At 38.0% G+C, this 13,760-nt stretch overlaps 1 protein-coding gene across 2 annotated transcripts in view; it reads right to left on the bottom strand.

Annotated features, from left to right (window-relative positions):
- Nucleotides 1-197: 197 nt before the first annotated feature.
- LOC144665920 (protein scribble homolog) overlaps nt 198-13,760 on the bottom strand; it is a 45,658-nt gene continuing 32,095 nt past the window's right edge. For both annotated transcript variants that reach the window (XM_078527204.1, XM_078527203.1), the window contains 7 exons: nt 12,419-12,535; nt 10,377-10,556; nt 9,514-9,771; nt 6,208-6,264; nt 4,110-4,163; nt 2,876-2,897; nt 198-2,478 (listed from right to left, as the gene is read on the bottom strand). In XM_078527204.1, coding sequence (XP_078383330.1) covers nt 2,084-2,478; nt 2,876-2,897; nt 4,110-4,163; nt 6,208-6,264; nt 9,514-9,771; nt 10,377-10,556; nt 12,419-12,535 — 1,083 coding nt within the window. In that variant the 3' untranslated portion in view covers nt 198-2,083. The remainder of the gene's footprint in view (nt 2,479-2,875; nt 2,898-4,109; nt 4,164-6,207; nt 6,265-9,513; nt 9,772-10,376; nt 10,557-12,418; nt 12,536-13,760) is intronic.

Raw genomic sequence — 13,760 nt, 5'->3', positions numbered from 1 at the left:
CAACGTGCAAAAATCCTTCGGCGTTCGTAGGCTAAAGCCGCAAAGTGTTAGCACCCCTTCACAGAAGTTACATTTGCAATCGTCACACAACGCTAATGGGTGGAAGCGTTGCGTGATCGAACGTGACCACTCAAACGATTGCCGGCGGAGAAAACCTCAAAGGATTACGACAGAAAATCGCTGGACACAACAAAAAGTCAGTGATAAATGGTCTGTATTATTTATAAAACTCTTGAAGCGCCATTTTACTTACAGACAGCACATATATTTACTACAACATTCAACCTCGTGCCCAGGTTCTTTTCAGTGTTCAAGAAGGGCCTGGAAACGACGTTGCTATGACAACTTTTCAGAAGTGATTAGAAATATAGCAAACTTACAAGGAACTGATGAAAAGTTACATCTCCAGACACAAACTGACTCTTACATGGAGTGGTTCCCCCTTAACCCTTTAAGCCTGAATGATCAAAACGTAATTCTCTGCAATATATCAATACAAATCTGATCAGGGAAATTGTCTTGTTATATATATAATTAAATTCTCCTAACTAGAACTTAACAAGTGTATGATGGGCAGTAAGAGGAATTTGTAAATTGAATCAAGGCTTTTAGGGTTAAGTTAATATTTCTGTACAAGAAGACAAAATACCTATCTACATCGATCTACGATTTAATGATAAGTTAATTTTTTTATATTTTCTAAAGAAATATAAGGTCAGAATCACAGTTTCAAGATTTAAATGAGAGTAATCGCATAAATTTCTTTTTAATTGCTCAAAAAGCTAGGGATGTCACAAAATCAATCTTGAATGGTCACGCAATGCTTAGAGGATCATGGCGTGACCACCCTACGTCAGAAGCAGTACTGAAGGAGCACATTTTCCGCCAGACGAAATGCTCTTTTTTCACAAATGAGCTTGTAACTCGTGTGAGGAAAAAATAAATAACAAGCATTTATACGCAAAATCATCTGAAACTTTACTGCTTTTCAGTGCTCGATCAGTTTTTAACCGCTGTCATTTTGCGATGTTTAATTAAAAGAAGGATAATAAACACACTGTATCCATAGAAACTGTGCTAGACATTTTAAGGAGGCACTGTCAGCTGAAATTTGCTCAACACTGAGATAACGCTCGAAAAAGATTATCTCTTGAGATAAAATTGACAACAAAAACTGTCCATTTTGTGATCCATTTTCATCCCGAATTCCTAGTGATTTGCTGTTATATGCCGATTACTGTTCTACAAGATACGATAATTACTGGTGCGTTTTATTTGATTGGCACGTTTAAATCTCATGCGAGAACCAGATAACAGTGCCATTTCTCTAAGAAAACTTGGAACAGTATGATTCTGTTAAACGCTTTCAGCTTGCTTGGACACTTGATCACTTCATTTACAAAATAAAAATACATCCGACTTAAAAACGTAACTAATCGATTAGGAATTGAAAGATCAGGTTAAAAATCTAACATTAAAAATGTACGTAACGAATTTTACCAGTTTAAATTAAAATAATAAATTCCATTTAAGGCATAGCGCTCGGAGACTAAGTTCTAGTATTTTTCTAAAAACTTTATCTAAATTAACTAATCATTTACAGATAAAATAAAATGAAATTACACAAATCCCAATAATCTAAGTAACTCATAAGAACTCGCCCTCAATTAAAACCTAATTCCTCTAAAAAATCAGCAACGATTTAGTTGCTGCTGCTCTGTGCTGGAAAGAAGACAAATAGTTTGAATAATTTTACAATAGCTGCTTCTTTTCAATTTGAAAAGAAATTATCATACTCAGGAGAAATTTGACGATTTAAAACGAAGCTATATGCACACGTGCCATCCGTTTAAAACTGTCAATACTTAAAAACAGAAAATTTACGAAGTCACTAGAATAAAATGTTCCGATTCGCGAGTCTCTTAAAATTTCCCACAAGCATTGGGTTTATTTTAGACAAAACTGTCCCCAGACTCCTCGCACCTCTCTAGCTGGCTTGTCCCCAGTCTACTTTCCATCACGTACCCCGTTGATCCCCGCCTGTCACTGGAATAACAATTCTCTATTAAAATTCGTAATCGCGTTACGTCGATTTCGTGGAAGAACCGCTGGATCTTCGCCCCGGGCCTCCAGCGGAGCTGCCGTCGTGAAGTTCATTATCAGAAGCGCTGGATTTTCTGTCTGCTTCCGGTGAATTGACCGCGAGGGCCTCGAGCGATGTGGCGGACATTGCTTTGACTTGCGCAATAACCACTTGCGCCTTCAATGCGTCTTCTTCGAGTTCACGCATGCGCTGTTGTCTCAATGCCGCACGCTTCTCCGCCTCGAGGGCGCGTCGTTCAGACGCGGTTAGGGCGCGTTTTGGAGCCTGTGGCGAGGACGCTTTTGGATCCGTCGACGTATCGCTGTTTGTTTGACGTCTATTGTCCATTTTCATCTTTTCAGCTTCCTCGGCATCTCTCTGTGCATGTTCTGATCCTATGAAAAATGATAAAAGAGATTAGCTCTCATCATCCAGCACACACGTGCACAACGCGTGCTAAAGTAGCTTGTGCACAGTCTCCAAGACGCCCGATTTCCGCTGACCACACTATTAGAGGTTCCATTGAAACAAGACACAGACAAGACGGGAAGTAGGGGTGGGGTGGGGAAGAGAACTGACAAGCTAAACAAATTGGCGACGTTAAAAGTTACAATACCCTTATACTAGACATTTTAGGGGGTAAAGATTGATATTATTATCAGGTAACAAGGATTGAAATACGGAAACGTTAACTAAGAAAGGTTACAAATAAAAGAGAGAAGGGTTGTCATGGGAAACACAAACAATTGCCTCAGGTGAAATCACTTTGTTTAACAAGAAAGTAATATTTACCTGTAACTGCCCTGTTGAGTCCCTGAAAAATAAGACAAGAACATGGAATATTAGAATGGATAAATATAAACAGTTATTTTAAGCTTTCAAACGTTAATCTCTGTGACATGTACCAAAAGCAGTAAAAATCACTTACATCCAAATTTTTTTATACAATGGAATAATTAGTTTACACTCAGACATGGTGATAATGCTCGACTTTTCCTGTACGTGAGGGGTGTTTCTGTGTTTACCGTTACATAAAAATCCGGAAAATCGCTGCAACACTCTTAACAGTTAGCTTATATCTCTAAACTTACGACAACAAAGTATTTAACTTTATAGATCAGGCGTGAAGTAACATCCTGTTTACAGCTGGCTTGTGGTACTCACAGACGTGACTGCCGCAAAACACACCCAGACAATTGAATTTTTAGCACAATAATTTGACAAAATTACCCTGAACATCAGCCAAACAGTCAATTCTCCAATAATAACATTGATTAACAGCGTTACTAGCATGCAAGCTCGTAAAAAATACAGCCAAGTTTTACGATGAAAGAGCACGCGCTTACGTTCAACATACAAATGTTCTGTGATCCGTAGATTCACCTCTTAGACCAGTAATTGTTTCAAGCCGATGAAGCAAATCATTTGCATTAAAACTACCCAAAACAACGTGCTCTTTCCCACGGTAATTTCTCTATCATCTGCTATTTATAAACAAGGGCAACAGAATCGAACAAGACAAAGGAAGCCGTTTCTTCGTTGGCCCGACTAAGAATTAACTTTTCTTTATATTTGAATTCTTTGCGAATTATTGTTAAAGTTGGTAAAGCTGCTTTGTGTAAAAATTCGTCAACTGAGTCATCAACTATTCTTGTGTGTCGACGTCTTAAAACAAAACTTAATGCTCAAGCCACCGAAAATTTCAACGTCTTGTTCCAACCCAATAATCCTCTCCGTCTCATAAATGACCAACACCCATGTTCTCCTAACAAGATCAAAATATTGTCAATCAGAGAAGCGAAGAGAAAAAAAAAAAAAATAAATGAGGGATACTACCTTCTATCAAGAAAATCTCGCAAATTTTGTAGTATAAAAAATCACTATGGGACTTTGGACTGAAAGCGGTAATTTAATCACAAGAAACAAACAACTTGAGGCGCATAAATTGTTTAACTGGTGTCCTTCTTTTCCGTCAGGGATTCACAACGAGAAATACAAGCATTACAAACAAACAAACATTACTTACAGTTTTCTCTTCTCCTATGCCTTTGGTATCTTCTAATCGTTTTCGAAGCGCTTCCTGAAACACAACAGTTACAATATTACGAACTACGCACGTAATTAATAACATAAGTATAGTCCCAAGTGGAAGTCAATCCACTGATGACCTTTATAAGCTCTCTACGAACGCCACTGGCAATCACGTTTTGATGTTATCTTACTTGTAAAATATCAAAAGCCAGTTTATTTTATCGCTCGTTTCGAGAGACAAGAACGGTTAAGGTGGTGGCAAACCAGGACACAATGTTGCGGACACAAATGTTTCCCTCTTGGCCCGCGCGCGCAACATTTGTTGCGGACACAAAAATGTTTCTGGGTTCTTTCGGAAACATTCTGTCTGCAACAAATGTTTTCCCGTTTGCTCACCCAAGAAAACATCATGAACAACAATGTGTCCGCCACAGTGTGTCCGCCACAATGTGTCCTCGTTACCGCCGCCTTTACTCACAGTCTGCAAATCGAAAAGGTTTTTAACATGTACTTGCGTTTAAACAACACTTCCACAATGAAAACTAGGTGTAAATATGACAATACAGCAAAAAGACATTTCGTGTCGCTAATTTTATTTTCAAGTCGAGATTGGGAGATACTTAACGATGAATATAAATCATTTTAACAGAATGACACCTCGTTTAGCTAAAAATCATTTATATTCATTTTCCGTTTTCCCACCCTGCTCTCGACTCGTAATTGCATTACCAACACGAAGACGTCATCACATTTTGATGTTTATACGTAAACATACTTTATCAAAGTAAGATATATTGTTGTTAAAGACACAAGTGTAGTTTAACATAACCTTTTCGTTATGTTAACAAACTGCAAATCATAAACATGTCTGTTTTTATACAAGACATACTCGACAGCGTGTGAATTAACCAACTAGAATATTTTTAGACTACAACGTAACCGTCATGTTCAATATTAAAATAAAAAACGACTTCCTTAACCAAAAAGCAGCCAAAATCCCACTGTAAATTGAAATGTTATCTGGCTACAAAGTAAGAATAGTAATTAAAAAATGTTTTATTCAAAACGAAAAGGCGAGAACATTTATGTAGACTTGTATTTCAATAACAATGTATCTTGCAGTCAACAAACTAGTCACGCAAAACAAACTGCTCAGGAAAGATACCAAAACTGAAATTGCGATCAAAAAACTACCAAAAGAAGGCACAATAAAACCAGTATTCATGTACGGAATTAAAATATCACTCTACGTTTTGACTAACTGGCACCACAATGCCGCTTTTTACTTACAATTATCTGCATTAGGTTGATGCAGAAGGCAAAAGGCAAACAAACGTGAAGGGCTAACTCTTTGAGCCTCAAACAAATATGTTTTAATCAAGGCTTTACAAAAGTTCGAGAAATTTCTTGAACACGCATGTTATAAGGTAGCAAGGCAACTCAAACCATCGCTAAAATGTTAGACTTTGCCATGAGTTCCGCTATCTTTTACTCAGAGTCATACCAAAGTCCAAGTTTTCGGATTGTGCATGAAATCTTAATTTGCAATAATTTAAATAAAAGCTACTGAGCAGTACTTTCATGGAGTGTTCGTAGTGTTTGTTTATCCAAAATTTTGCAAATTGCAATTTGGATTTGCTTTTTCCATTTTAGCTTGGGTACTCGAAAGAGTACCCAAGAGTACCCTAGGTGTCGAAAGAGTTCGCCTCTCACAGTCAACAAACACTTCCTAAAGCGGTTATTACATCACAGAAATAAAACAAACCGCAGCAAAAAGTCTACATTACCTGATGAGGATTCTTAAACCTACACCCGACCAAACAAACGGCAAACATTTCGCGTGGAGGCATCAAAGCGAAGTGTTCAGTCGATCAACGCGTGATATATTACTAAACTGGCACGGAACACCAAGAAGGGAAGTCGATTGTGAAACTGAAATGACGCGCACACTGAGCTAAGCACTTTTATATAGGGACAGGCCTTGAAGCCAGTGATCCATAACCGCCTGTCTGTGGCCCTGCATGCACGCCACGCACTGCTTAAAAAAGATCGCCGCAGGCAAACACACAATAAATTTATTGTCTAGTACTTACTTGTCTTTCCTTTTCCTCTCTCTCCCACCGTTCTGCTTCCTTTCTAGCCTCTTCCTCCTTGAATAACAAAAAGAAAGGCGTCGAAAAAAAAAAAACTCAACAATGTACACTTTTTATAGCGCGGGGAAATTACAACATCGCACGAAAAACAGTAATGCCCAGTTAAAATATTCTGCCATAAATATAAATGTACAGTTCTGAGAAATGACAATTAACCTCAATACCACTTGAAACTGTCGAGAAATTTCGCAAACGGTGAAAAGGAAAATTGCTTTGTCATTAAAATCAAATCACTCAGGTTAAAAAGGGGTCTGAGAATAACAAAAACATAAGCAAAATCAACGAAATAAATAATACATCGGAGGAAATTAAAAGTACCATTTTGTTCTTCACGTATTGCTGTAGAATTACCGTAATATCAATTTTCGCCATGTTTCAGAAAGTCTAGAGTAGCAGATTCGATCGATTTTAAGCCGATAAACTTCCAGCGTTGTTAAATGGCGCGGAAACGAATGATAAATTCGCTTTCAAGTTGGTTATTTTGCGGTGAGGTCGGAGCAAACCGCCAACACATGTGTCAAGTGCAAGCCTATTGTTCTCTCTCCTCAAACAAAAGCGAATCTCTGACGCGAAAAGAACACGTCACAGTTTTGTTTATTTTGAAAAAAAATCCGCCTAGGAAATGATTTTTATTACACTGGAGTCTCGCTTGAATTGCTAAAACGCGGGAAATAGAGGGGAAGACAAATTTTCACCAACATACCAAGGTGATAAATAAATTGGAGCGATATCGAGCAGTTTTGTAGATTTTCTGCCCAACTGATTTGCATTTCGAAGCGAATATCCTTAGCAAATAGCACGTTCGAGGCATTAAACCCAATATAATAGGTCACCCTTTCCAATAACGAATGGAAATGTGGATAAACAACTTAATTCGTAAGGAACACCAACCTTCACGTACAAACGGTCCAACGATGGAAACACCCCGGAAAAAGTTGCTAATTTTGAAAACGCCAGCGCACAAAAAAAACTCCGTTATTAAAGTTACGCAAAACACTTGAAAATTGATGTAAAATTGCGTGGGGTAGGACTTCAATTCCACAAGACGCTCAAAAACCTGAAATAGCAGTAGTTACTCAACATCACTTGAAACCGTAAAAAATGTCAAAGTTTTATCCCCACAGACTAAAATAGCTCCAACACAGAAAGCTTTCTAATGTTTTCCATCAAAACCAGGACTCAAAATGAAAATTGAAAAGCCGAAAGGCAACTTGTTGTCGTCAGACAAAAGTTATGCTGCTTTGAAATGCTAATAAATAAATTTCGAGACGAGCAGAATTATCAAGTGATTGCCATGTGTTGTTTGTTCAAACTACTCTTTGTGTAATGTTTACTCAAATGTCTCATCATTAAAAGTGCTTATGTACTTAAAAAATATGCATTTCTTTCAAGCAGAAATGGGGTTGTAAAGTTAATTAATTAAGGCTAAAGCTAAACATTCCACTTGCCTTTAATAAGTAATTCAAGGCGTAAATTGCGACGTAATAAAAAGCAAAGGAACTGTCGCTTTTCAGTCTTTGCGAGAGCAAATTTGATTTTTCCCTCGTCCCAAAGGTTTACTTTTGTGACACTACCTCTCCCCTCTCCCCTCCCCCTCGCAAAATAAACATTTTTCAGACAGCTGGAAAAAATAGTAAATTTGTTCTAGAAATGTAAAAATAGGTCAGGAATTGTTCACATTGCTTAAAATCATGCTGTTTCCACGAGTTTATTTAGGGACACGAGGGTCCAAAAGCTTTCACAAAAGCAGTTTGCAACCAAACTTGTCAGGAATCTGTCCTATCGCGTAGAAAAAGTATTTCATTCTTTCATTCATTCATCACGCTGTTTCCGCGAGTTAATTTAGTCACGCGCAAAATAGCACTTTACAACAAAAGAAGTTATTTTACGTCCGGCAAATTCTAAATTTACTTGCAAAAAAAGAACTCAGCAGGTCTTGTGACGCAGATGGAAAAATACTTTGTCTGTAAACGCGACGGATTCCATTTCTTTTTTTAACTCCCAGCGGTATTTTTCTCGTTACATCTAACAAAGATATTGATTACACATAAGTACACTCAGAACAAAGCCAAAAAAACGCGGCACTTCCCTGGAGAGTAATGTTTTTGTTCTCTGCCAAATGGCGCAGATTCAACACGCTTTTCACAAGTCTGTATTGACTCATAAGTACATCTTTCGTCGCTTTTTCGATGATGAAATATCTTGCATTTTTGACATGTCTTCTGTAGTTGGATTAGCGATCGGGTCACTTTGCTCAAAGAAACGGTTTTGGGTGGAATCTTAAGAATTGCTGCCTGTTCAAGTGCGTTTATCGCTAATCCGTTGAGTGGAGATTAAAAATGACAACAATAGTGGATTAAAGAACATTCTTCCCTTCAAAGAATTTTATATCTCGTCTCAAATGCGCTTGAAAAAAGCGAAACCGATACAAAAGTTACCCGTGTTTACTCAGCTTTGAAGAGAAAAAAAAAACTACTTCACTCATTTCCATAATGAAACGCAATACGAGACCAGAAATATCAACGTTTTGAAAACGTTTCTCACTAAATAATGTTTCAAGGAAAATTAAAGCAATTACTGGCAATGAATAAGCGTATATTCTAGTTTAACACACAATCTAAACAACATCGATAACTGCAATTGATATTCCTTTAAAAACAAAATAAGAAAGAGTTATTTCGTTCGCTCAGAAATTCAAACACTAGCAACGGCTTACCGATTCTCTATGATCTTTGGAGTACAAGGATGTCATTTTAAGCCTTGAATTGCTTACGGCAAAACAGCCCGTGAGTTTGTGTTGTTAATTTTCTAAATGGAACTCGAACTTTGTCGGTCTTTCATAACAACCTTGACTCCACGCCAACGGACATGCGGCCTTTGTATGTCACGTCTGGAACATGACGTGACATGACAACACACGACAAACGTGGGTGGCACACGTCACGCATTCTTAATCAAACTTGACATTTTCGCGACGTGTTTCGCTGACAAGCACTTCCAATTCACCTTATAACTCAAGAAAACAATGTAAAAATTCATCAATGCAGGTAAAAAAAAAGAGCTAAGATTAGTTGTCACGCCTACAAAAAACAGCCTCTAGCGACTCATTTTCTCGACCATTTTCGATTAATTTTGGCCTAATTCGGTTTTGCGGATGACGCTGCGTTAGCAATTTCCTCGCCTTTCTGCTACCAGGTATTCATGAACATAAATAAAAAATAAAAACAAAAATTTTCTTTCACCGACCTGTCTCTTGATTTCTCTTCTGATGTCATCATAAGCTCTTTCGTTAGACGGTAGATCACGTTCCAAAGACTCTTGGCTCTGAGATTTTCCGCTGTTTATCGTTGCCACGGGACTGGCTTGCCAAGCTGCATGTTGTCCCGCGGGCACGTCAGCCGGGTCAAACCCATCACACACCAGTAGCGATAAATTATCCCCAATCCCTCTCAGCGAGCGCACGGCTTCTAGATGCGTGGCGCCGAGTAGACTGGTGCCGTTGACCTAATAAGGCAAAAGTAACAACGTATTTTAGGTTTCTTACAGGTCTTGCAGCATAAGACTTAACTTCTACAGTACACCAGAAGTACATAATCTAGATTATGTACTTCTGAGTACACTTCATTCAATGCCAAGTTCGAAAAATAAATTCTTATACCCGAATTTTTCATCAAGACAGTACTTCCCTATCAGATAATTTTCTCTCCATTTCTGGCCCTGTAGAAGACTAGCAGTTAACTAGTCGAAATATCGGCCAAAACCGATTTAACTTGCCAAAAAACAAGTGCCGTCGTACTAGCCATGCATTTTAAAGTTACTGTTAGATCATTTTACTGCTATCTTTACTTGCAAACTTGATATTCCTGTGGGGATAAGTTAAAGCTCCTCACCTGCCCCTGCCACTAGCTGGATTTGTTTCTTGGTTGTCCCGAGTTTAAGTCCTCGATCACGCTTTTATATAGCCAACTGGTCTGCTTTCTGCCAGTTGGGATTTTTAACCTTGTTACGTTCATTTAAAATATTTGTTTCCTCTGTTTCAGTGGCATGCCTGTAAACTAGCTATCTCGAAGCTAAATGCATGACCACTATAAACAACATTTACATTTTACCTCTAGCAATCTTTGTCCAACTTTAAGGCGTCCATCTTTGAAGGCCACGCCACCTTCATTCACTTTAGACACGAAAATTCCTTCATCTGTCTTGTCTAACGGGTTTCCCGGATGTCCCTTGGCACCACCTCTTATACTGATGCCCAGTCTCTCTCCTGGACCCTTATGCAAATGAACCTCCTGAGGGTGAATAAAGGCACATAAAAATTGTTACAAGATAACGTCTTTTATTGCTACAAAGTCAGGGGACGCCAAAAAAAAATCCGTAGATTTGTGTTCCTTGATAAGTTTCTTGCAAGTTCAAGCAAGTTCCTTGACTAACCGTCATATTTAGAGAACCAACAATGAGATGTAAACATCATTCGGTTCCTTAATTTCAAAACTTTAAAAGCCTTGGGTGTTTTTAAAACATCGAAAACTCTAAACCTACGTTATCCTCGAGAGGAAAGCTTGAATTAATGTCAACAATAGCATGGACGAGTAGTAGAGGACTGGGGAGACACTAGATCACATGCCTCTGACCTAGTCCTCCACTTTAAGTTTTGCCACGGTCCAGCTGTTGTTTCACAAAAAATGTTACTGAGAAAGTTTCACAACGAAACTGGGGCAATTTTCTTTTTTGTCTCGTGGGAAAAAATAAATAACCTTCTATGCCAAATGCGTCTGTTTCAAGGCGGGGGTCGTTCGTTATATTTGCGGTTTTATTGTTGTTAGGCATGGTTTTGTGCCTGTGAAAACAAGCTGTTCTTTCATACCGCAAAATAACAAACAAAAAAAGAGCAGCTGAATACACAAGTTAGTTGTTTTGAGCAAGAATAAGTCTTGTTCCGGCGCAGACAAGAATGGCTTTATTCATTTACAGTGCGTGGGAAATTAACGAACCAAGAATAGCCATAAACTTTAAGAGTAATCCATGCATTGAAGTCTTGTCCGGACAAGTTCAAAATCAAAAATCTCCTCCATGCTTTGCATACATTTCCTATAATCCCCTTACGAAGAAATTGGTTTTTAATCAAGCGTTGTAGCTGACATGATCAGGTGGTTGATTCTTATAAGCTACCTGCTTATATCTCTTCTAAAAACAGCACAGAGAATTTAAAGATTTATCACGACCTGGATTTAAAGGATTATAAATCATACAACGGTATATATATTAAACAAAGGACGAAAGCTTATCTGAGATCACTCCATTCCGCCTACAGGATACCCAATTCAATGAGCACGACTGTAAACAAACATCTTCGACGAGCGAAACACGCCGAGGCAAGGGCCTTTTTCGAGCAATTTCTCCTCCCCTAAACTGACTATGCTAAAATAAAATGTGACTAAATGGTTTTGTTAAAGTGTTAAATTAAGCCACCACCCAGATTTTTAATTGTAGCTCGCGAGAAAGGGATCCAAGGTGTGTCTAGCCGAGGTGTTGACTTTGAAAGTTACGAGAAGTGCCGGTACGCTTTGAAGGATTAATACTTATACGGCAACGAGACTAGTACATGGTTTTTCGATTAGGCGTCAGTTGTCTTAAAAGCTCTAAAACGCAAGGAATGTTATCAATTAAAACTCCACACCACTATCAAAATTGGTAATATAAACACGACAAAATGCCAGCGCGTTTTCTTTTTAAGCTTCGTCCGTGCGCTTTGTACAAAAATACGATTCTTTAGCTGCTACTCTGGTAAACAATGAAGAGATCATAAAGTAATTAATTAAATTTAGATTTATTTATCTTAAGCATGAAAATCGCCGAAACGAAAGTCTAAATAGAAAGGAATTTCGCTTTTAGAAGGTAATCAAATTGAATTTAAAATCAGTTGTGTTCACATGCTTTGACTTAAAAGAAGAAATAGTTTAGCCTTGAAGACAACTAACCCGACGAGATACGCTTCACTAAGCAACACTTGTACATGTGTTTATAAACAGGAAAACGATTTTACACCAAGGGAAAACAACACTGTTAGAAAAAAGTTCTTTTTTGATCGGTATATGTCTACGAAACAAGGCTAAAATAAGACGATAACGAAGGACAAATGAGTGATGCTTACCTGAAGTCCTTTGGGTGGTGGATCATGGCGGACGAGTAGCTTTATGAGTGAAACATTTGCTATCAGCGCTGCAACAGCCTCTTGATGAGTCGAGTTTCTCATATCCTTCCCATTTACCTATGAAAAAGTGTCAACTTGTGTTATACGAGCAAAATTAAAGTTCTGATAAAGTAAACTTAGGTTAAAAACGCCAAGACTTGCAATATCTGCGAAGTATCGGCGAGTGTTTTATGAATACCTTTTCTCAGACTGAATTGGCGCATAAATTGGTGTCACTTTTTGGAAATTAAACTTTTCTGTGAATGAAACTTTTAACCTACTTAAAAGAACAAACTTCGAGCTGTGGATTCTGACCGAATTTCACATTTTTAGCAAAGTTTGCAGCTATACAATGAGAACTTCAAACTAGAAAAAATGACATAACAGAAATGTCATGCAATCCGCTATGAAAGTTACGAGCCAAGATGGACAATAAAATTCGCATCTTTTTACAAAGACTTTTAAGCATTTGAGTATTTTTTTCCAAATATGAGCCGCTCGACTAGGCGACTTTAGCTATTATACAGAAGAAAGAAAATCACAAGGAAGTAATGAAGCAAATTTGCTGACCGAGGCTTAATTTATGTTTGTTTTAAGTAAACAATTGTAAATAACGACAGAATCGCCTGCACTGAGAAGAACTTAAAATAATTTGCCATCACTTGCGCTAAACTCTCAAAATTTCGTTATAATAAGATACCGTGTTTGGCATTGAACCTCTTACTCTCGTCTGAATACGGCACGGAAATAATATCAACACTAGACCCTTGTAAAAGTTCACATTAAACTTTCTGAAACCGGCCAAAAATTACGATACACTGTCGAAGAAAACAAATAAAACGAAATCAAAAGCTTCTCTAAATCACCTTTCTCCGTAGAGAGGTCGTACAAGGCCAACTTCTAACTATATCCACACCAATCATTTTACTTCCGATGTTTTCACTTCGATCCTTTCTCTATACTGCTCACGAAGATTGCTTTACATAAGCTTTTCAATTCACTGATTGCTTTGACGACCACGCATAACGAATGCAAACAACTCATCACCGACGACCAATAAATTTGAATTCCCAAGTGGATTGAGCTTTTACTTAAAAGATATTTTAGTGTATGATGTTAAGAAATTTAATGAGCCCAATGGGGGTACTTAGCGCGCTAAATTTGCACTTAGCGACGTTTTAGACCGACGTGACGTCTTTGAGGGACCGACTCGTCTTAGTTTCTGTAAAGACGGCGACATAAGTATATTTGCCGCAGCAAAAGAACTAAAAGCGATGCTATACATAACATTCAATGGCGGTTC

This window comes from Oculina patagonica, chromosome 9 (genome assembly GCF_052425735.1).
Source record: "Oculina patagonica isolate OP01 chromosome 9, crgOcupat, whole genome shotgun sequence".
NCBI lineage: Eukaryota > Metazoa > Cnidaria > Anthozoa > Scleractinia > Oculinidae > Oculina > Oculina patagonica.
The sequence above is the reverse complement of the archived record's forward strand: the minus strand, read 5'-3'. Positions and strand labels throughout refer to the sequence as shown.